The 22,974-nt window shown below is 45.5% G+C and overlaps 1 protein-coding gene across 3 annotated transcripts in view; it reads left to right on the top strand.

Moving 5' to 3' along the window:
* The window catches only part of tecpr2 (tectonin beta-propeller repeat containing 2), a 35,697-nt gene that overhangs the window by 7,454 nt on the left and 5,269 nt on the right, over positions 1-22,974 (top strand). For 2 of the 3 annotated variants that reach the window (XM_030044979.1, XM_030044978.1), the window contains exons 10-21: positions 11,355-11,560; positions 11,671-11,890; positions 13,564-13,756; positions 16,587-16,845; positions 17,846-18,097; positions 18,224-18,291; positions 18,965-19,080; positions 19,665-19,838; positions 21,518-21,698; positions 22,078-22,219; positions 22,332-22,557; positions 22,687-22,776. In XM_030044979.1, coding sequence (XP_029900839.1) covers positions 11,355-11,560; positions 11,671-11,890; positions 13,564-13,756; positions 16,587-16,845; positions 17,846-18,097; positions 18,224-18,291; positions 18,965-19,080; positions 19,665-19,838; positions 21,518-21,698; positions 22,078-22,219; positions 22,332-22,557; positions 22,687-22,776 — 2,127 coding nt within the window. The remainder of the gene's footprint in view (positions 1-11,354; positions 11,561-11,670; positions 11,891-13,563; positions 13,757-16,586; positions 16,846-17,845; positions 18,098-18,223; positions 18,292-18,964; positions 19,081-19,664; positions 19,839-21,517; positions 21,699-22,077; positions 22,220-22,331; positions 22,558-22,686; positions 22,777-22,974) is intronic. The other variant, XM_030044980.1, reaches the window with a different exon arrangement.

A 22,974-nucleotide genomic window follows, 5' to 3' on the forward strand; every position in this document is an offset into this window, starting at 1 on the left:
ACTACTACTGCTAAAAGTACTCATACTGAAAGTACTACTACTGCTGAAAGTACTGCTACTGAAAGTACTACTACTGCTGAAAGTACTGCTACTGAAGGTACTACTACGGTTGAAAGTACTGCTACTGAAAGTACTACTACGGTTGAAAGTACTGCTACTGAAAGTACTCCTACTGCTGAAAGTACTGCTACTGAACGTACTACTACTGCTGAAAGGACTGCTACTGAAAGTACTACTACGGTTGAAAGTACTGCTACTGAAAGTACTACTACTGCTGAAAGTACTGCTACTGAAAGTACTACTACGGTTGAAAGTACTGCTAGTGGCTGATTATTGCAGCTTGTCCAGCAGGCCTGGCAGTGTCAGAGTCTTAGTTGAAGTGGCTGTGTGGTTCAGGTGGTTCAGGTGGTTCAGGTGGTTCAGGTGGTTCAGGTGGTTCAGGTGGTTCAGGTGGTTCAGGTGTTCGCTGTTTACGGCTCGCGGGGCAAACTCAGCCTCTGGATGCTCTGCGTTACATCGGCCCGGCGTCTGCAACAGCCTGTGATACAAACATGAATGTCGGCTACTGGTGGATAGTGTGAAATGTTCATCCTGCTTTCATCCTGTCAGAAAAACACGATGGTGTGTGTGTGTGTGTGTGTGTGTGTGTGTGTTTTTGAAGGGGGGGGGGGTCATTTAGGAGGCGTAAAGGGGGATGTAGCTGTTTTGGTGTTAAAAAGAGTTAGGTAATTGTGAGAAGACCCCAAGGAGCACGTCAAACCTGCCTGCCAGGCGGTTCACAGAAACGTTCTGCACGAGTGTTTTTCCTCCAGACATGATGCCAGCAGCTCAGCAGCAGAGACTCAGCGAGGTGTTGTCACGCAGTGGAGCAAAGACTCATCCTACTGACAGTGTGCTTTAGATGTTTGGAGCAGTCAGGACATGACACACAGCTCAGACACACACAGTCAGGTGACCCATGTATCAAGGCTGAGTGATGTGTTTGAATCCCGGCCCAGGCCCTTTGCTGCAGGTCATGCCCTCTCTCTCCCCTCTTTCCTGTCCAAAATCCAAAAATCAATAATGAATTGCACGTCTATTTTAGTTACTCATTTAATCCTCTGACATAAATTCCATGAAGATAGTTAATTTACACACCCGTCCAATGTAATCCATTAAATCCCCCCCGTTACTCTCAGTGTGCGTGTGCGAGGCGGCGCCCAGACGAATGGAAACAGGAAGTCACTTTGGCTCCGCCCTGACAGCGCTTAATGCTGGTTGCTGTGAATGTGGAGTTAAAAGGCCTTGTGTCTCTTTGGTTTGTTCTGTCTGATGATCATAACAATGCCATTAAAGAGGAAAAGCAATGCACATGGCTGCTGTATTTCATGTAATAATCTCTAATAATTTAATAATCTCTTAATGTCATGCTGGGAGAGTCACAGTTACCTGCAGGCATTCTGGGACAAATTATTCTGAGGAAATTTCCCAGCTGCTGCTGTAAGGGGGCTGAGAGAAGTTCATTTGCTGAATTGATGTGTTCACTGCTGTATACTGTCTGTAGCCACAAGGTGGCGCTGCATCACACTTCACACTTTAGTGTGTGTTAAGGTACAATGTAGCACTTTTATCACTATTTATACAATAAAACAATTATTTGGCTACTGGACCAGTATCTAGGCTCGAAGGGAGTGGTGGCATAAACTAGAAATAACAAGACCAGAGACTCTTTTTTTATATAAAAATAATCTGGCAGTTTACTGAAGAAGGATCAAATAAATAAATAAATAAATAAAATTTGGAAAATAAATAAATGAAATAAAATATGTACAATATATATATATATACAAACAATATTCTTGAACTCTTTAATACCTCTTATGTTGAAAAGAGTTGAAGTATTTTATTGATGTGTCTAAATATTATAGTGTCTACCTATATATGTGTATTAGAATTTAGGTATAAGACCGGTCTTTTAATTGCTTAATCTACTTTTTAATTATTTAATTCTAATTTTATCTGTTTCTTTCCCCTGAGTTAACTCTCTTTTCTTCTCTCTGTTATTTTTCATTAAACAGTTTTCTTCACCTTAAATTAAACATCCATTCACATTCACATTTAAAAAACAACAACATACATATAATGAAAATATTCAGAATGCTCAATTGTTCAATTTCAGAATGTTCAGTTAATAATCAGTTCTTGTTCATCAATGAAAAAATGTCATATACTATATAATCCAATTCGTCTCCGTTGTTATATCCAATCCGGTATTTATCAGTTCAGTGTAATTTATCCAAACCGTGCGGGTGTTGAACGGGTTACAGGTCCTGGGGTTGGCTCGCCATCGAATTCTATCAGGGTGTGTATGCTGATCGCGGTTACACACAAGAGGAAGGGGGGGGTCCTTGTCCGTTGTCGGGTTGTCCTCACAGGTCGGGCAAAAAACCTGGCCTGCATAATGGCCATAAACAATACATAAAATAATTAATTATCTTTCCAACCGAAAGGAATGGGTAACTCAATCAATAAAGGCTACACGGCTGTTGCAGGAGAGTAACTGCTCCGCTCACCGCTTAGTGTGTTGCCATGGTTACCCGCTAGCGTCTAACAAAATGTTACTACTATTCAACATAAAACCGATCACATAGTATAAAATAATCAACAGAAGATATTACTATAGAGATAATTATGGTTAAAGCTACACTTTAGGATAGAAAAACAAATAAAACTTAGCAGATTTACATGTTTATAATTAGTTTGACTGATTATTTACACCGCTGACTCGTTACTGTGTATCACATTCATTCAGACATTCAGACTTAAAAGTAGGAAGAAACAATTGTAAACTCACCAAAACCGTCTTCAATTGTTTCCTAAATCTCCACTGGGATGTGGCACTGTATACTGTCCGTTTGAAAAGAATAATCTTCTTTACAAGTGTTTATATTTTCGTTGGATCATGCGTTAACTTTTTCCGTGGGGTTTCTGTCTTTTTCCTTCAGTTGGTGTCTGTCAGTTGAGCTCAGTCGGCTCGCGTATTCTATTCACCATGTAACTCGCTTCTTAAAGAGACAGTGTCACATTAAATGGAGGGGGAACATTTAATGGGATATGATATAAACGTATAATATATGTTTATATTTTTTATGGTTATTAATGTTATATTTATATATTTATTATATATTTATTGCTATTTCGCAATCATGGGTTACATCCTCCCCTCCTTTCCTGATGCATGCCCCTGTGCATCCTATTAGTAAGCTACACTGTTATAATTCTCCTTTGCTGTGAAGGGTAAGGTACATTTAAGGAGTCTGAAATAGCTGTACTTAGGCTTTGGAGTAGTGACTGGACAACAGTGATTAGGGGGTTTCCTAATTGAGGGTAAGTCAGTCTCTGTACGGGTTCTCTGCGTCTGCTAGACCTTCTGACGTGGCTTCCAATATCGCTTGCATTTTCCTCCAGATTCGCATCAGGTAGGACATGTTCTCCTTGAATCGCCAGTGGTGAGGTACTCTCTGGACTCACATCAGGTAAGTTCTCTGCGTTCACAGCAGGTGAGTGATTCTCTGTAGTCACAGCAGGTAAGCTGTTATCAGGTAAGTCGCTCTCAGGTGAGTTAGTCTGACTTGGTAGATCTTGGTCAACAGCTACCACTGGAGCAACATCAGGGAAAGTTTCTGCTACTTCAGGAAGATCTTGTTCAACAGTGGACATTGGAAAATGTTGCCACTCGCTGTCCCTTGAAGAGGACTCGGCTTCAGGGGCATAGGCAACGCCCAGGGTATCTACCACTAAATCACTGTGGCCATACAGGTAAGTGACGTCATGGTGCTCAGAGTCTGAATCTTGTCTGTCGGCATCATTTGATCGGCCATCTTTCAAGCTGAGGCGGGTCCTTGGCCGTTGAGGCCTCTCATTTGTGGTCACTCCAGACTCTACTGGGGTTGATGGAAGGAATCCACAGGGCAGTAGCAGGTCTCTGTGGAGGGTTCGTAGTGGGCCATCTTTGGTTTCTGGCCTCACAACATAAACTGGGACATCTCCACACTGCTTAACAACAACATGTATGTCAGATTCCCATTTGTCTGCCAATTTGTGCTTGCCTCTCAGGCGGACATTTCTGATTAGCACTCTGTCTCCTTCTGTCAGGGTGGAATCAACGACATGCCTGTCAAATCTTGCCTTGTTGCGATCTGCTGTCTTCCTTGCATTCTCTGTTGCTACTTTGTAGCTTGCTTCCAGATGGGATTTCAGGTTCTGGACATACTGGGAGTGTGAGCCTGATTGGTGATTGACAGGTAAGCCAAACGCCAAGTCTACTGGCAATCTTGGTTGTCGCCCGAACATAAGTTCGTATGGAGTATAACCGGTGACGTCGTTTCTAGTACAGTTGTAAGCGTGTACAAGAGGCTTCACATGCTCCCGCCAGTGACTCTTTTTCTGGTTCTCCAGGGTGCCTAGCATGCTTAGCAGGGTCCTATTGAAGCGTTCGACAGGGTTTCCTCTTGGATGGTACGGGGTGGTCCGAATCTTCCGAATGCCTGCTAGGTCACAAAGTTCTTTTATGGTGCGAGACTCAAAGTCTGGACCCTGATCACTGTGGAGCCTTTCCGGAATGCCATAGTGGACGATGAATTGATCCCATAAGCACTTGGCAACTGTCCGAGCCTTTTGGTTCGAAGTGGGGATTGCCACTGCATACTTCGTAAAATGGTCTGTGATGACCAAGATGTCCTTCGTGCCGCTGGAGTCTGGCTCCAAGGTAAGAAAGTCCATGCACACCAGCTCGAGCGGTCGTGTGGCTGTGATGTTCACGAGGGGTGCAGCTTTCTCTGGTGGGCTTTTGCGTCGTATGCAGCGGTCGCAGGTCTTGATCTTGGCTTCCACCTCCACAGACATTTTTGGCCAATAGAACCGTTTTCGGACAAGGTCAAGGGTTCGGTCCACACCCATGTGACCCATGTCATCATGAAGGCTCTTCAGGACTAAGGGTCTCAGGTCTTCGGGCAGCACAAGCTGGTAGTGAGTCTGTGCACCCTCCTGTCGTTTGCGAAACAAGACACCATCGAGGATCTCAAGTCTGTTCCACTCTCTTAGCAGGAGACACAGTTCTGGGAGCTCATTCCTGAGAGATGGAGGAGGCTTTTCTCCTGTTTCCAGTTGGTTGAGAACCTCACGGATACAGGTGTCGGTTCTCTGCTTCTCTCTCATCTCAGCTGGAGTGAACATCGGGATGAAGGGTAAACCACCAAACTGGCCCTCATCCTTGAAGCTGTCTGGGATTGCAGCTGGATGGTGGGCGAGTGACATGACCAAGGAAGGTGATGCTTCTCCATCATGGACTAGATGCTTCTGACATATGGCCTTGATGGTTCCTTCATCCATCTCTGTGTGGTCAGATCCTGATAGGTGTCTTTTTGCAAATTGCTGGATCCTCTCCATCTCTTTCTGAGACAATGGATCATCAGGCAGCCTGCCGCGTGGACATCTGGAAAGTCCATCTGCATCCTGATTCTGCTTCCCAGCCCGGTACTGGAGCTGGAAGTCGAAGGTGGACAGGTCGGCTAACCATCTGTAGCTTGTGGCGTCAAGCTTAGCAGAGGTCAACACGTATGTCAGGGGATTGCTATCAGTGACTGCAAGAAAAGGGCATCCATAAAGGTAGTCCTGGAATTTCTCTGTCACAGCCCATTTGAGGGCAAGAAACTCCAGCTTGTGGGCAGGGTATCTGGCTTCACATTTCGACAGACCACGGCTTGCATATGCGATGACCCGCTTCTGCCCTTGCTGCTCCTGGTAGAGGGCAGCACCCAGTCCTGAAGTGCTTGCATCTGTGTGTAGGATGTAGGGCAGCTTGGGATCGGCAAACCCGAGGATGGGGGCAGTCGTCAGTTTCTCAATCAAGATGTCAAATGCTGACTGGCAAGCTGGGGTCCATCTGTCGCCGAAGGGGTCTTTTGGATTGTGATATTTCTCAGTAGTCACTGCGGCCTTTGAGCTCTTCCTCAGGGGTGGATATCCAGCAGTGAGACCATTGAGTGGCTTGACAATCTTCGAATAATCCTTTATAAATCTACGGTAATAACCGCAAAATCCCAAGAATGCTCTTAGTTCTTTCAGCTTGGTTGGTCTTGGCCAGGTTTTGATTGCCGATATCTTCTCTGGGTCTGTTTCAATTCCTCTCTCAGACACAATGTGTCCGAGGTATTTCACAGATGTCTGAAAGAACTTGCACTTCTCGGGTGACAATTTCAGTCCATAGTCTTTCAACTGGGTAAGGACTCGCATCAGTCTTTCCTCGTGCTGTTCTAGTGTCGAAGAGAAGACGATGAGGTCATCCAGGAAGACGAGAGCTTGCTTCATGTTCAACTCACCGATGCAACGCTCCATGAGTCTTTGGAACGTGCTAGGGGCATTTGTTATCCCTTGTGGCATTCTGTTGAACTCAAAGAATCCAAGCGGGCAGACGAAAGCAGTCTTGTGCTTATCCTTTTCCTCCATTTCAATCTGGTAGAATCCAGATTTAAGATCAAGCACGGAGAACCATTTTGATCCATTCAGCGCCGAGAAGGACTCCTCCAGATTTGGTAGGGCATATGAATCTTTGATGGTCTGTAGATTTAGTTTCCTGTAGTCCACGCAGAGCCTCACATCGCCATTCTTCTTCCGAATGATGACTATTGGCGAGGAGAATGGTGACTCTGACTCGCGGATGACTTCTGCATCAAGGAGCTGTTGGATGTGGTTACGCACAGCCTCTAAGTCCTGAGGGTGGATTGGTCTCGCTCTGTGTTTGAACGGAGTTTCGTCACTGAGGTTTATGTGATGTTTTATTTTGTCAATGCGGCCAAAGTCGAGGTCGTGCTGTGCGAACACTTCCGGCATGGAGTTCAGCTTCTCAGTAAGTCTGTCTTTCCACTCCGCTGGTATTGCGGAGTCACAGAAATCAAACTCAAGTTTTGGCTTGGGAGCTGAGCCAAAAGAGGGGTCAGAGCTGGGGGGTTTCAGTGGCTGGACACTCTTAATAGCATGGATCTCAGCTATCACTGTTTTCGGCGGTAAGGTGATGTCATGGGCCGACTCATTCTTCAGAATGACTGGAAGGTGGTGGGGCAGCTTAGGCTGTAGACTTGCTAGCCCATCTGTTACCAGTATGCCACCTGGTAAAGACACTGATGTCGGCGATTCTACTACCACCCACTGACTGCTGCTTGTTCTCCTACAGCTCACTGCTCCTTCAAACACTCTTGTCTGACCGGCAGCAATGGTCTCAGCATGTTGGCTGTGAAGTCTTACATCTCCCATTTGTGAATCAAGAGTGTTCCTGGCCCCTAGGGTTTTCAATACAGCTCTGTAGCCGTAAGGCAGTAAATGGTGATTCTTGGGTGCGGCATCTGCATACAGTTCGTACAGAACATCTAATGCGTTGGTGCCAATGAGTACTGATGACAGTGTTGACCGCACGTCAGGTACAATCAGCGCCAGTGTGGGCACCTCGATGTCCACCCCAAAAGTGTTCTTCGGGAAAGTAACGGTAAGTTCGACGTAGCCGAGGTAAGGGACTTCCTGTCCATTAGTTCCCTCCACTTCAAGCAGGTCGTTCAAGGAGTGGATAGGCAGATGAGACAGATTTTCTTTGTAGAAAGAGTTTGGGACGGTGGTAACTTGAGAGCCTGTGTCTAACAAGCAGCTGCACTCTCTACCACATATGATTGCCTTTGCAGTGCACCGCGCTCCAACCAGCCCCTTGGGCAAGGTTGATGACTGATTCTTGGTGTGAGAGGTTGAGCACATGTGGGAGATGCGGCGCTTCTGTTTGGGACACTTTTTCTGTCTTCCAGTCCCTGTTTGTCCCTCTGCAGGAACTGGATCTAAAAAATCTGGGGCTCTGAAGCGCTGTTCATAGCATCCCATGCTTGCTGCTTCTCCTTCAGCTGTCTTCCCTTGGTGGCTACTAGAGAGGGGTTTGGCTCACTGTCACACTGCGGCTTAATGTGCCCGTCTTCTCCACACCTGAAGCAATACCAAGGCTTTGGTCTCTTGCTTGTGGCATCCTTTTCAGGTTGGCTGTGGGGTGTGGGGGTCTGAAAATCCAGGTTAGCCAGTGCAGGGGCTCTCGGCCTGGCAGCTGGTTTAACCTGGTTCTTTCTGGCATTTTTCTGGGTGACACGTGTGAGCTGGGCTTGTAAATCAGCTATTTGCCTTTTCAGGTCTTGGATCTCAGAAGAATGAGGGGGCGATGGTGATGTGGTGCATTCCTCATACTCTGCACTGATGCCTTGATAGTGAGCTGACACTCTAGGCTTTGAGGCACTGAGGTGGTGTCTCATGCGTGAAGCCTTGGATGTTCGCCTGTCTTCTGCTGTGCGGAGAGACAGTAGCAGCTCTGCAAAGGTAGGAGGACTGTGTTTTTTCTGCTCCAGTTGCAGTTCAGATATCAGTGCATTATCCCAGCAGCCTCTGACGAACTGTCTGAGAAGCTGCCTGTCAAGCTCACTTGCAGTGACACCTCCCCTCCTGAAGGTGGTGTTCAGCATCACTTGCAGTCGCTGAAGATAAGCCGAAGGTTTCTCACCATTGTCTTGCATGGTGTTGAGATACTTCACAAACAGGTCGTCTCCATCTTCAACTGTGCTGAATGCAGAGTCTAAGATCTCCAGATACACACTGGGAGGGGTTTCTGGTGTCAGGTGTTTCACAATGTCGATAGCAGGTGACAAGAGGCTTTCAAGAAGCTTTCGTGACTTGAGCAGGTCTGGCTGTCTGGTGTCTTCAAGCAGAAATCCAACGTTAGAGCGCCAGGTCTCATAATCCACCTCATTGTTGGGTCGAGGCACACACCCAGAGAAAGGCCTAAGTCTTAGGGCTGTGTTGACATGCAGAGCAGAATCATCAGTCCTTATTACATGCTCGACTATCACTTTCTGGATTTCAGGTGGATTGACATCACAGGGTTTTAGAACTGGTCGTGTCGCTTTGGGTGGAGTTGGTGCTGGAACCCAATTTCGCTCTGACAGAGTGTGCTGCTCCGGAGCTGTGGTGAGAGGTGAAACCTGTGTCGCTCTTTGTGGAACATGTTGCACTGGTGCATCAAAGGCTGTGTCATCACTCTGAGCCTCTGGGTCTTCAGAACCAACAGCTAGACTAATGGTGCTGAGTTCTTCTGTGAGAAGAGTTGCAAGGTCCTTACCGGTCTGTTTTGCTATCTCCTTCAACTCCGAGAGATAAGTCTGTGTAGCTGTTCCACTGGTTACAGGTGTGTAGACACTGGCTAAGGCCTTAATAGTGTAGCTGTTGTCATCCACAGGACTTGCATCAAGCTGGTAGGGCAATAAGGGGGAAAACTCTTGTACAGCCTTGCTATCTCTGAACTCTATAATGATTTGCTTGTCTGAGTGTGGGGAATCTATTGGGATTTTCCTTTCAATAGGGCCATATTGTTCAAGAAGATCATATAATTTTTCATCTGTATCAGTGCCAGTTATTCCACTAACTATGACTGAATTAGGGATTTTTACATTGAGTCTTTTAATTACTTCCATGTCTATGTTTGTTTTGAGTCTCTAGTCGTTAATCCTATGCTAGTTTAGATTGATTAAACCACTCCTGGCTGGCTCGCCACTTTATGTAGCACTTTTATCACTATTTATACAATAAAACAATTATTTGGCTACTGGACCAGTATCTAGGCTCGAAGGGAGTGGTGGCATAAACTAGAAATAACAAGACCAGAGACTCTTTTTTTATATAAAAATAATCTGGCAGTTTACTGAAGAAGGATCAAATAAATAAATAAATAAATAAAATTTGGAAAATAAATAAATGAAATAAAATATGTACAATATATATATATATACAAACAATATTCTTGAACTCTTTAATACCTCTTATGTTGAAAAGAGTTGAAGTATTTTATTGATGTGTCTAAATATTATAGTGTCTACCTATATATGTGTATTAGAATTTAGGTATAAGACCGGTCTTTTAATTGCTTAATCTACTTTTTAATTATTTAATTCTAATTTTATCTGTTTCTTTCCCCTGAGTTAACTCTCTTTTCTTCTCTCTGTTATTTTTCATTAAACAGTTTTCTTCACCTTAAATTAAACATCCATTCACATTCACATTTAAAAAACAACAACATACATATAATGAAAATATTCAGAATGCTCAATTGTTCAATTTCAGAATGTTCAGTTAATAATCAGTTCTTGTTCATCAATGAAAAAATGTCATATACTATATAATCCAATTCGTCTCCGTTGTTATATCCAATCCGGTATTTATCAGTTCAGTGTAATTTATCCAAACCGTGCGGGTGTTGAACGGGTTACAGGTCCTGGGGTTGGCTCGCCATCGAATTCTATCAGGGTGTGTATGCTGATCGCGGTTACACACAAGAGGAAGGGGGGGTCCTTGTCCGTTGTCGGGTTGTCCTCACAGGTCGGGCAAAAAACCTGGCCTGCATAATGGCCATAAACAATACATAAAATAATTAATTATCTTTCCAACCGAAAGGAATGGGTAACTCAATCAATAAAGGCTACACGGCTGTTGCAGGAGAGTAACTGCTCCGCTCACCGCTTAGTGTGTTGCCATGGTTACCCGCTAGCGTCTAACAAAATGTTACTACTATTCAACATAAAACCGATCACATAGTATAAAATAATCAACAGAAGATATTACTATAGAGATAATTATGGTTAAAGCTACACTTTAGGATAGAAAAACAAATAAAACTTAGCAGATTTACATGTTTATAATTAGTTTGACTGATTATTTACACCGCTGACTCGTTACTGTGTATCACATTCATTCAGACATTCAGACTTAAAAGTAGGAAGAAACAATTGTAAACTCACCAAAACCGTCTTCAATTGTTTCCTAAATCTCCACTGGGATGTGGCACTGTATACTGTCCGTTTGAAAAGAATAATCTTCTTTACAAGTGTTTATATTTTCGTTGGATCATGCGTTAACTTTTTCCGTGGGGTTTCTGTCTTTTTCCTTCAGTTGGTGTCTGTCAGTTGAGCTCAGTCGGCTCGCGTATTCTATTCACCATGTAACTCGCTTCTTAAAGAGACAGTGTCACATTAAATGGAGGGGGAACATTTAATGGGATATGATATAAACGTATAATATATGTTTATATTTTTTATGGTTATTAATGTTATATTTATATATTTATTATATATTTATTGCTATTTCGCAATCATGGGTTACAACAAACAACAGAACAGCAGACGTTAGGATCCTGTCAGAATGATTACAATGATCCCTTAGACAGTTAAGGGCCCCCTGGAAGATCCTTAGGGGCCCCCAGGGGACCCCGGCCTACAGTTTGAACAGCACCTGTGTATTTCTTCCAGTGTCAGAGCTCTCCTTCCGTCTGTCCTCTCCTTTGACCACGCCCACCGTCCTCCTCCCGCCAACCGGATCGGTGGAAACTGCTCAGCCAATCAGAACCATGGCCATCATCGTGGAGGGAGCCGGGGGGGAGATCCGGGGGGAGGCGGGGGACGAAGAGGAGGATGAGGAAGTGGAGGAGGCGGCAGAGCAGGATGAGCAGGTGGAGGTGAGTCGAAGGAGCCGTGGCCTCAGGGTATAAGTGTTAGCCCGAGCGCCCCCTGTGGTGAATTTGGTCATTACAATGATCTGGTTTCACGTTTTCTATCCGGCCTGCAGGTGACGGAGTCGGCGTGGGGGCGGCTGGACGCCGCCGGCGACTCACGAAGCAGAAGCAGCTCCATCACCTCCTGGGACAGTATCCATGGAAACACACCTATGACCACCTCCTCTGAACTGAGCTCCAGACGTTACAGCGCCCCGCTTGGCCAGGAGGAGCTACAGCAGGAGCTGGTGGTCAAAGCTATCCGAGTGAAGAAGAAGAGGAGGAGGAGACAAGGTGGGGGGCGGCAAGACGGTTTCTTTTTTCTGAGTTTCAGTTTACAGGGAATCAAGGGTCTGTCTCTCTCTCTCTCTCTCTCTGTCTGTCTCTCTCTCTCTGTCTGTCTCTGTCTGTCTCTCTCTCTCTCTGTCTCTGTCTGTCTCTCTCTCTCTCTGTCTCTCTCTCTCTCTCTGTCTGTCTCTCTCTCTCTCTCTCTCTGTCTGTCTCTGTCTGTCTCTCTCTCTCTGTCTGTCTCTCTCTCTCCCTCTCTCTCTCTCTCTCTCTCTCTCTCTGTCTCTCTCTCTCTCTGTCTGTCTCTCTCTCTGTCTGTCTCTCTCTGTCTCTCTCTCTCTGTCTGTCTCTCTCTCTCTCTCTCTCTCTCTCTCTGAGTGAATGGTGGAGTGAGTGGAGTGGCAAAAGCTTACCGCCGAAACATGTAAGGTAAGAATGAACCTGCTTCGTGTCTGATACAGATGAAACTTTATGATCTATATAAAGTTTAGACACTATGAATCTTCATGGACTGCAGGAGTTTCTACTCTCGGCCAGGTGGAGGAGCTGGCTGGACCTCGGCTGGACGATCCTGTCAGACTGGCTGCTCGGCTGGGAGTAAGATCCACCCGAGTCATAAACCAGCTGCTCAGACACTGGAGACACAAGCTGTCAGGACATGAATGTTCTCTTTTAATTGACTTGTGTGATGATGCACTGCTGCCAGTCTGGGTTAGGGTTAGGGTGCTCTGTGACGCAGGGCCAGTAAGGTTTTGGACAAGAGCTGATGTCTGAGAAGGTTCACAGTCATCCGAGTTAGGGTTTTCCACATGGTTTTCCACATGGTTTTCCACATGGTTATCCACATGGTTTTCCACATGGTTATCCACATGGTTTTCCACATGGTTATCCACATGGTTTTCCACATGGTTATCCACATGGTTATCCACATAGAGTTGAATCGAGAGCAACTGGACTATTAGCACGTCCTTGAAGATGTTTGATGAGAAGAAGCTCCTTCCTGTTGTGACGGCTGTTGTTAGTGTTCCTGGTTTCCCTGGAGACCAGGAGTGAATGACGGTTGTTGGGGTCACAAGAGGTCAAGTGTGTGTGGAGCAGCCTCCTGTGAAGGGCTGACAGGACATTGCTGTAGGTTGGAGATAGATGGTGTGTGAGACCTCCTCCTCTGTTCAGAGATGGTTTCTTTATCTCAGTGGTTCCCAACCCAGTCCTCAAGGATCCCCTGTCCTGTAGGTTTTTATTTCAGCTTTACTCTTACACAGCTGATCCAGTTAAGACTCACGCACCTTTATGCACACCCTCTTCAGGTAGATCTGTTTCAACCAATCAGCATGAAGCCCTTAAATGGATCAGGTATGAAAGATTAAAGCTGGAACAACAACCTGCAGGACAGGGATTCCTTGAGGACTGCACTATCTTGACATGGATCACTTCTTTCCAACCGTCTGTCCTTTCTGTCCGAGATGTGACTCTCCATGTTCTGATGTCATTTTGGTGCTTTTTTCTACGTATGTAAGCATCCTAATGTAGTGTATTATGTTTTTGTACAGTGCAAATAGAGATAAATGTTGTTTTAAAAATCAAATCTCTCTGTCTGTCTGTCTCTCTGTCTGTCTGTCTGTCCTGTCTCTGCCTGTCTCTCTCTCTCTGTCTGTCTCTCGCTCTCTGTCTCTCTGCAGACAGCAGTGGAAACCGTCTCTCTGAAAGCAGTTGGTCTGACTCCTTTGCGGTCCAAGATGGCGGCTGTAGTGACGGAGGAAGTGACAGTCTGGACCTTCAGAGCAGCAGCTTCGTGGAGAGGGACCGCCAGACGCCAGGGGGCGGGGCTTCAGACGGGGGAGAGGAGGCAGGACGTTGTTCCAGCCAGGCCGGGTTAGTGAATCCAGGTGTCGTGAAGTTAACAGGTAGAAAAAAATCCAGATGTTTATCGTTTGTTTACACAAAAGAAATAAAATGCCTGGTGAGTGCAGAAGCACTGTCCGACCACCAGCCGGCGCCAAAAACACTAAAACAAATACATGTCAGCCTCATGTCCTCATTCATGGCAGCAAAATAACCAACTAACTAGCTAACCAACCAACTAACTCACTAACTAACCCTAACCAGCGACTGCAGGTTTCAGTTTCTTATGAATGTGATGAAGCTTCTCTGAGAGCTTTGATGAAATTCACTCATTAACTCTCTCACTCATTCAGTCACTCTCATGTCTGACTGGCTGATATCTTCAGGTGGTGCCGCCCTGCTGGTGACCCAGACTTGTGCTGCTGCTTTTATTTATGCCTTTTTATTGTTTTTATAGTGTTATTTTTACTGATCTGTGTTGTATGTGTTGGATTGAACACTATGGCGACCTCTGGCTCTGGTTATTTTGGAATCTCAACAAGACAAACAGTTCCTGGTGTGGAAGCAGAGCTGCCGCTGCGTTACGCCAGACGCACCGCTGTCCCACGGGACCAACCCCGCCCGCCAGTCGCCCCGAGGCGACAGCAGGAGTATAATCCTGCTCCACGCCGACACCGAGACACACTGCGATCAGTCGGCTGCGAGGGAATCCAGCGTGATGCTGTTCACAGAGCCTCGGCTCCAGATTCCAAACTCTAACTGCAGACGCACAGATGTCCAACACACATCTTATTTTAGGGATTTTAACCTCTGAACTGGAACTATCCCCCCGGATTTGAACAATACATGAAATGTGATACAATAAAGTCAATAAAGACAAGACAATAAAGTCTTGAACAAATGTTATGGAAATATCAAAAATGCATACATTGCAAAACCTAAGCCCCCTCTGTCAAATCCTGACCACAACAAATTTCAAGAACAGTCTTGTAAGCTGGAATTAGTAATTCACAGACCAAGACATATTTGTACAGGACAGCATGGAGACACTCAAAGGATCCTTCCCTTGCACAAACTGGGATGTATTTCATGATCTGGAAATTGATCCCCACTGAAACTATAACAGATTACATACAGGTGCATCTCAAAAAATTAGAATGTCTTGGAAAAGTTAATTTTTTCTGTAATTTGATTCAAAAAGTGAAACTTTGATATATTCTTGATTCATTATAAATAAAGTGAAATATTTCAAACCTTTTTTGCTTTATTTTTGGAGAGACCATGCAAAAAAAGGATGTAGAATACAGAAATGTCAACCTTCTGAAAGGTATGTTAATTTATGCACTCAGTACTTGGGGCTTCTCTAGGACGGCGTGGCGTGGCGTGGCGTGGCGTGGCGTGGCGTGGAGGCCATCAGCTCAGGTGTTATGGAAGCCTATGGAACTTCAATTATGATGAAATGCTGTGAGAAATACATGGCACTCGAGGCAGAGGTCAGTTCAATTGGGGGGGGGGGGCATCACCTACCTCGCTGTCAAGCACCTTTTAGCACAACTTTTACTGTAGTCCAGCCTCATCTGCTCATTTCAAAACTGAAGAAGATGAGTGTCAGTCCTTTTTTAATGAAGTGGTATTTTTCCCTTTTAACCAATTGAGGTTCGCATGTCCAAGTCAACAGCAGCCTCTCTGAATGCAGATCAGTCAGCCCGGGTGCCTCGCAGGGTTGAGTCCACCCCCCAGGTCTTTGCCCTCTCTACACTAAAGACTGGACCAACAGCCGCCCCAAGAACCTCAGATGACAGCGCTGCCCTGAGCCGACCGCACAGAGACACAACCCTGTTTCTCTGTAAGAGACCACTCTGTGCGGTGCTGTGACATTAACCGTCTCGTTTAAAATGTCACCAAAACTAAGGAGATGGTTCTGGACCACAGATCAGGGGCTTCATGGTCCTGTGATACATAACACACACATCCATCAGGTCTGCTGGGTGTCTCTGTTCACTTGGAGGACATGTTCAGCTGGAACGTCCACGTGGACAGTTAGTGCTCCCGTTTCCAGCAGAGACTTTACGCAGACTCAGGATCGTGTTTCTGTTTAATCAGGCTGTTGGTCTGTCGGCACGCTACGACAGCCTCACCGTCCAGCTGAAGACCGAGCTGACTCTTCGATGCAGCCATGAAGGCACCGGCGCCTCCAGGCCGTCCCGCAGCAGCTCAGAGGATCGTGACCGACCCGCCACATATCATCTGGGCAGAAACGCCCCTCAGACCACAGAGGTCCCAACTGCAAACTTTATTGTTTTAAAAACTCATTTCTTTCTACCTTGATTAATTTTTAAAACAACACTGCTTGAGGCTGAAGGGATGGCGCAGTGGTTTCTGGGGGTTTGCCACTGGATGTGTGCAATATGTGCTATGTGCAATGTATGTGCAATATTTCTTGTTTTGTGCAGTACAGATTTTGGGTTATTTATTGTTGTGATTGGTACGGCTGGTGCTGTTTTTTCTTTACATGGCATTTACTTTACTGCAGCTGTGGAGGCATTTATGTTTGTAGCACTGAGTCCAAGACAAAGTTTGCTTGTATATTGTGTTTTATTGCATTGTTTTCTATGTTGTATCAGTCACTCAAAGGATCACATGAACACATGAACACAGAGGCTGACTTTTGTCCATTTTCACAACATGGAGCAAACACAGAGAGCAGCTGCACACCTGTCACTCTGTGTGCTTGCTGCTGCATTGGTGAATTTTTTTGTTGGTTTTGTTTTTGTTTTTTTGTTTTTTGTTCCAGTTTGGTTCCATGTCACTCCTCTGGTGTCACGGCGCTGTTTGACCCGTCTTTGTTTCCTTCGCCCAGCTCCTGCCTGCCTCCATCTTCCCTGGCCGTCCAGGGCCCGGACAGCCAGACATACCCAGCCCAAGGCTCTCTGTCTGGGGCAGAGACGGAGGCTGTGCCCCCCACTCCGGATGTAGATCTGCTGCTGGAATGCACCTTCTCCTACATGCAGAGCTCCGAGCAGGACGGACCAGAGCATCAGCCAATGGAAGAACAGGAGGACGAGTTCCTGAGCCCTCTGATTGGACCGGAGGAGGAGGAGGAGGAGGAGGAGGAGGAGGTGAGTGTGTTTTAATTGCACACATTACACTAACAGAAAACATATGCCGAGCGCACATTTAAGTGATCCACCTAATGACACACACACTCTATACACTCTGAGGTACATACAACTGAATTATGTAACATCACTACGTAGAACAATCACATGGCAAGGAGCCTACATTGAATTTGTTGTGAAGTTGTGTTACTGGGACACAGTCAGGTGCAGTGCACACTACAGTTTGGTATCTGTAGCTAAAGATACAGTATTTGATGCCCTGTGCTACAGTGGAACAGGTGTGTTCACGGGATGTCCCGGATACCGGGAGATTCATACCTGAGACAACAGGAGCACCGACTCCCATGGCGAAGCCCGAGAGGTGCTGCTCGTCCGCGGCGTTCTCTCACAAAACCTCCTGGCCTCATGCCAGCGCAGGGAGGGCCATGCTGCGGCGGGGAGCCGAGGCTTCTACACAAATTGGACCTCCACCGACCATCCTGGGATTGGCCAGTGGAACCCTACGGAGGTTCTCTGCACGAGGTTCTCTACGGGTGTTTTTTAAACTGCGATCTGTGCATGCTTCCCGATGCTGGCACAATTTTTCCCAGGCAACAACAGTGCCATGAATGCACCATATACAGTGACATTCCTCCAGTCAGTTACCTGGGCTGTTTACTTATGTGTATAAGCATTGCCATGGCGATGCTGCAGGTGTGCATACCTGCAGGAAGGGAGCAGCCCAGCCCACTGACTGTCTGACTGACTGTCATTGACTGATGGAGGTTTGATGAACTCTTCTGTTCCACACAGCCTTTACATCCCACTGGGATCTCGTGTTCTACAGTGAGGTTCTGCTGCTGAGCTGAAGAACCTCAAGCAGAAAATAAACTGATGGAATAAATTACATGACCAGGTTGATTTGTGACACAACAAATTCAGCAACACAGCAAAACATGGTTGTAAAGGCCAGTGTTAGCACATTTTTTTTGGACCTAGCTTTCCCAATTCATGTCTTCAGGAGTTTCCTCCTCTTCTTCAGGATGAGGACTTGGCGCCCTCTGGTGGCCTGGTGGACCAGATGTACTACTCCACCGTGTCCAGTTTGGACAGACGGCCCAGCGTGTCTAGCGATGAAGAGGAGGATATCTATGCAGCGCCCTCTGTTGGCAGCGTGGGAGATGGCCTGAGCTGTCTCTCCATCCAGACGGACAGGAAGTCAGTCTCGCCGGACGAAGACAGACAGGACAGAGAGCGGCACAAAGCCGACCAGGTGAGCGGCACAAAGCCGACCAGGTGAGCGGCACAAAGCCGACCAGGTGAGTGACGCAACAGGTTTAAACGCCGTTCAAGAAACTGCGTCACGATGATTAAAATGTGTGTTGTGTCTCCTCTCCAGCTGGCGGAGAGCTGGATGGGCTACTCGGGACCCGGGTGTGGCATCCTCAGCCTGCTGGTGACTGACAGGTAAAGTGACAGATTAGATCGTGGGATTATGTCAGTGTGACAGATTATAAAACGTGATTATTCACTTATTATAATTACTGGTATTTTGGTCAAATACAGATTATTACACGTGTAACAAAAGACGGTGTGTGAGCAGCATCCTGACCTCTAACCCTAACACTGTAATAATACACACCAGATACTGTAGTACTTCAGCTTTTTCTGCACCACACAGCTGGAATACTGCAGTAATACACCCTAACCAGTACACACTGACAGGCAGGCAGGCAGGCAGGCAGGCAGGCAGGCAGTCATTTAGACAGTCAGTCAGCCAGTGTGTGGCCTGTCAAAGGACGAGCTATTCCCGACTTTAAACACTAATATCAGAATCTGCAGTATGACACATGGAGAAACCCTGAAGTCACAATAATTTAGACTTCACCTCATGGCCTCATGGAGATTTTGGACTCTCCACCATCATCATCAAAACACCAAATGAGGGAATTTCTTTTGGGAGAATGGAGCTCTGCCCCAACAGGAGAGTAACACACTGCATGCTGGGAGTTTAGTCTAGTCTAGTTTAGTGTGTTGATGAGTAGGTGATTCCGTGTCTTACAGTGAATGCAGCAACACAACAAGATCACAAACTGTGAGCAGCGAGACGCTGAGGCAGACATGTTGAATGTTGTTGCAGGCATGTTTGGTGTCTGGACTTCAAGGGCGGCTTGTTCTGCAGCCCTCTGCCTGAAACTGGCCTGAACTGGCAGCGCTTTGAAGACAATGTCCACCAGATGGCGCTGTCGCCCTCAGGTGGGTCTGGGATGGGATGCTGAATTCCAACCAGTGTCCTGCTCACCTTCATCAATTTTCTTTAGTTTTCTTTAGACCAGTAGATAAATAATACAGAACATATTCAGGAATTCCAGGCCTTGAAATGTCAAAAAGTGCGCAGGAAAAAAGAAAATCAAATTTGGATTTTGTGATCTTTATTTAATATTTTGTGGGTATGAAATTCTTTTCTTTTCTTTTCTTTTCTTTTTTTTTTTAAATGGAGACAAAACCAAAAAAAAAAAAAGAAAAAAGAAAAAAAAAAGAAATGAACATTCTTCTTCAGCAGCCCTTGAGGGGTTTAATCAGTGTTGTTGCTTTGCTTTTAGTAATACTGTAAACAATTATAATAACAATAATAATAATGATGATGTTAATAATACACTTGAAATCAGTTTTGGTCAGGCATTTATTTGCTTATTTTATATGTTATTTATTTTATTTCTAACTCTCTGGGTCAGGGAGTTTGAATACAGAGTCAAGTCATGATGGTGGTTTTGGAGGAGGCGTGTTAACCTGTCTGGTGGGCGGGGCTAACCTGTCTGGTGGGCGGGGCTAACCTGCAGGGAGTCTGCTGTGGAAGGTGGAGCAGAAGAGCATGACGGCGTTCGCCTGTGCCAAAGTGTCCATCAAAGGAAAGCGTCACTGGTACAAAGCTGTGGAGCAGACGGCGTTCGTCACTCTGAGCGACGACAGCGCCTGGATCATCAGAACCAACGGAGACCTGTACCTGCAGACAGGTGTGTGTGTGTGTGTGTGTTTAGCTGTCATAACTCTACCAGCAGAGCAGAGGTCGTCATGGAGCTGTTTCATTAACAGTGATTGAAAGGTGCTGAATTTGAATTGTTTATTTTAAACATGTTACAAACATAAAAACAAACAAAGCCAAAAATACACATTATCACAATATATCTAATGGAAAAAGTCATACTTGTGTAATTCACTAACCATCCTGATGTTCTGTTCTATGCTATTCCAGCATTTCATCATTATTAAACAAACAGCCCCTAACAAAAGCCTGAAGTAACGCAGGCACACGGTCATTTCAGACTCACTCTGCTTTAAATTTGGTCTAATTTTGATTTCCAGTTTCATCACAAACTGAAACACATGAACCCCTCACATTGTTATGCTTTATACCTCGTTATGTTTAACTCCTCGTTATGCTTTATACCTTGTTATGTTTAACTCTTGGTTATGTTTTACTCCTCATTATGTTTAACTCCTCGTTATGTTTAACTCTTGGTTATGTTTTACTCCTCATTATGTTTAACTCCTCGTTATGTTTAACTCCTCGTTATGCTTTATACCTCATTATTTTTAACTCTTGGTTATGTTTTACTCCTCATTATGTTTAACTCCTCGTTATGCTTTATACCTCGTTATGTTTTACTCCTCATTATGTTTAACTCCTCGTTATGTTTAACTCCTCATTATGTTTAACTCCTGGTTATGCTTTATTCCTCATTATGTTTAACTTCTCGTTATGTTTAACTCCTAATTTTTTTAACTCCTCGTTATGTTTAACTCCTTGTTATGTTTAACTCCTCGTTATGCTTTATTCCTCATTATGTTTAACTCCTCGTTATGTTTAACTCTTGGTTATGTTTTACTCCTCATTATGTTTAACTCCTCGTTATGTTTAACTCCTCGTTATTTTTAACTCCCCGTTATGTTTAACTCCTCATTATGTTTAACTCCTGGTTATGCTTTATTCCTCATTATGTTTAACTCCAAGTTATGTTTAACTCCAAGTTATGCTTTATACCTCATTATGTTTAACTCCTCGTTATGCTTTATTCCTCATTATGTTTAACTCCTCGTTATGTTTAACCCCCGTTATGTTTAACTCCTCATTATGTTTAACTCCTCGTTATGTTTAACTCCTCGTTATGCTTTATACCTCATTATGTTTAACTCCTCGTTATGTTTAACCCCCGTTATGTTTAACTCCTCATTATGTTTAACTCCTTGTTATGTTTAACTCCCCGTTATGTTTAACTCCTCATTATGTTTAACTCCTCGTTATGCTTTATACCTCCTTATGTTTAACTCCTTGTTATGTTTAACTCCCCGTTATGTTTAACTCCTCATTATGTTTAACTCCTCGTTATGTTTAACTCCTCGTTATGCTTTATACCTCATTATGTTTAACTCCTCGTTATGTTTAACTCTTGGTTATGTTTTACTCCTCATTATGTTTAACTCCTGGTTATGCTTTATTCCTCATTATGTTTAACTTCTCGTTATGTTTAACACCTAATTTTTTTAACTCCTCGTTATGCTTTATGCCTCATTATGTTTAACTCTTGGTTATGTTTTACTCCTCATTATGTTTGACTCCTCGTTATGATCTATACCTTGTTATGTTTTTCTCCTTATATCTAACTGGTCATGTCTGGGTGTCTGGTGTGCTCAGGCCTGAGTGTGGAGCGGCCGTGCGCTCGCTCGGTGAAGGTGGACACTCCGTGTGTGTTCAGCCAGGTGTGTGTCGGGGGGGGCGTGGTCTGGGCGCTCAGCGAACACAAAGCTCTGTTCTACCGAGAAGGACTGAGCCGCTTCTGCAGCGAGGGCGAGAGCTGGAAGTACGACAAAGTCAGGTACTGCTGTTTACTGCTGAGTACAACTGCGCAGCACTACTACTGCAAACTACTACAAACTACTGCAAACTACTGCTCTACTGCTGCAGGACTACTACTACACTACACTTTAATGCACAGAGCTGGAAGTATGACAGAGTCAAGTGGTACTGCAGTCACACAATATTAGTTGTACTGGTACATGGAGTACAATGACCTTTTCTGGTATTTTCCACAGTTTGTTAGCATCAGTGCTGTGTTAGCATGTCTCATTGAAACCAGTGGGTGTGTTAGCCTAAAGCTAGCTTACAATGAGCATTTCCTGTTTAGAGGGTGAGACATACTGTTTGCTGAACATTGTAATGTGTGTGTGTGTGTGTGTGTGTGTGTGTGTATTCAGTGAGGCTCAGGGTTTGGAGCTGGTTTGTGTTGCCCTGGGAGACGGTGGCACCGCCTGGGCGCTGGACGCCAGCGGCAGCCTCTGGTTCCGAACCGGCATCTCCCCGTCCCGCCCGCAGGGTGCTGACGACCACTGGTGGCAGGTATGTGTGTGTGTGTGTGTGCGTGTGTGTGTGTGCGCGTGTGTGTGTGTGTGTGTGTGTGAACTGTTATATAACCTGTCTCTCTCTCTCTCTCTCTCTCTCTCTCTCTCAGATCAGTATTTCAGACTACGTGGTGTTTGATCAGGGCAGTTTGTTCCAGACGCTGCTGCAGGCAACACAGAGCGTTGCCACGGTAACGCGGGCGCCGGTGGAGCGCGTGGTGGCGTTCCTGTCGCAGTACTCGCAGTGCCAGCCGAGCCTCGTCAGCGCCAACAGCAGCGGCGTCTGGGTCGCCTCGGGCCGCAACCAGCTGCACCTCGCCAAGGGAAGCCTGGTCGGTCAGTAGAACCACAGCAGAACCACAGCAGAACCAACAGCAGAACCAACAGCAGATCCACAGCAGAACCAACAGCAGAACCAACAGAAGTACACACACATTGTTTACGTCGTGTTGTTTGTGTTTGCAGGAACATTCTGGCAGAATGTCGTTCCCAGAGGAACCGTCTCAGCCACCAGATGGACCTTCATCACTTCCTCTGCTGTTCCTCACAGAGAGGGTAACACACACACACACGCACACACACACACACACACACACACACACACACGCACACACACACACACACACACACACACACACACACACTGGACATGCCTCGTGTTACGGCAGTGGCGCCGGACTAATGATGACAAGCAGCAGCAGTGTGGTGTGCGTCCCTTTCTAACCTGTTTTCCGTCACTGCTAACTGATTGTT

This window comes from Myripristis murdjan, chromosome 22 (genome assembly GCF_902150065.1).
Source record: "Myripristis murdjan chromosome 22, fMyrMur1.1, whole genome shotgun sequence".
Taxonomy (NCBI): domain Eukaryota; kingdom Metazoa; phylum Chordata; class Actinopteri; order Holocentriformes; family Holocentridae; genus Myripristis; species Myripristis murdjan.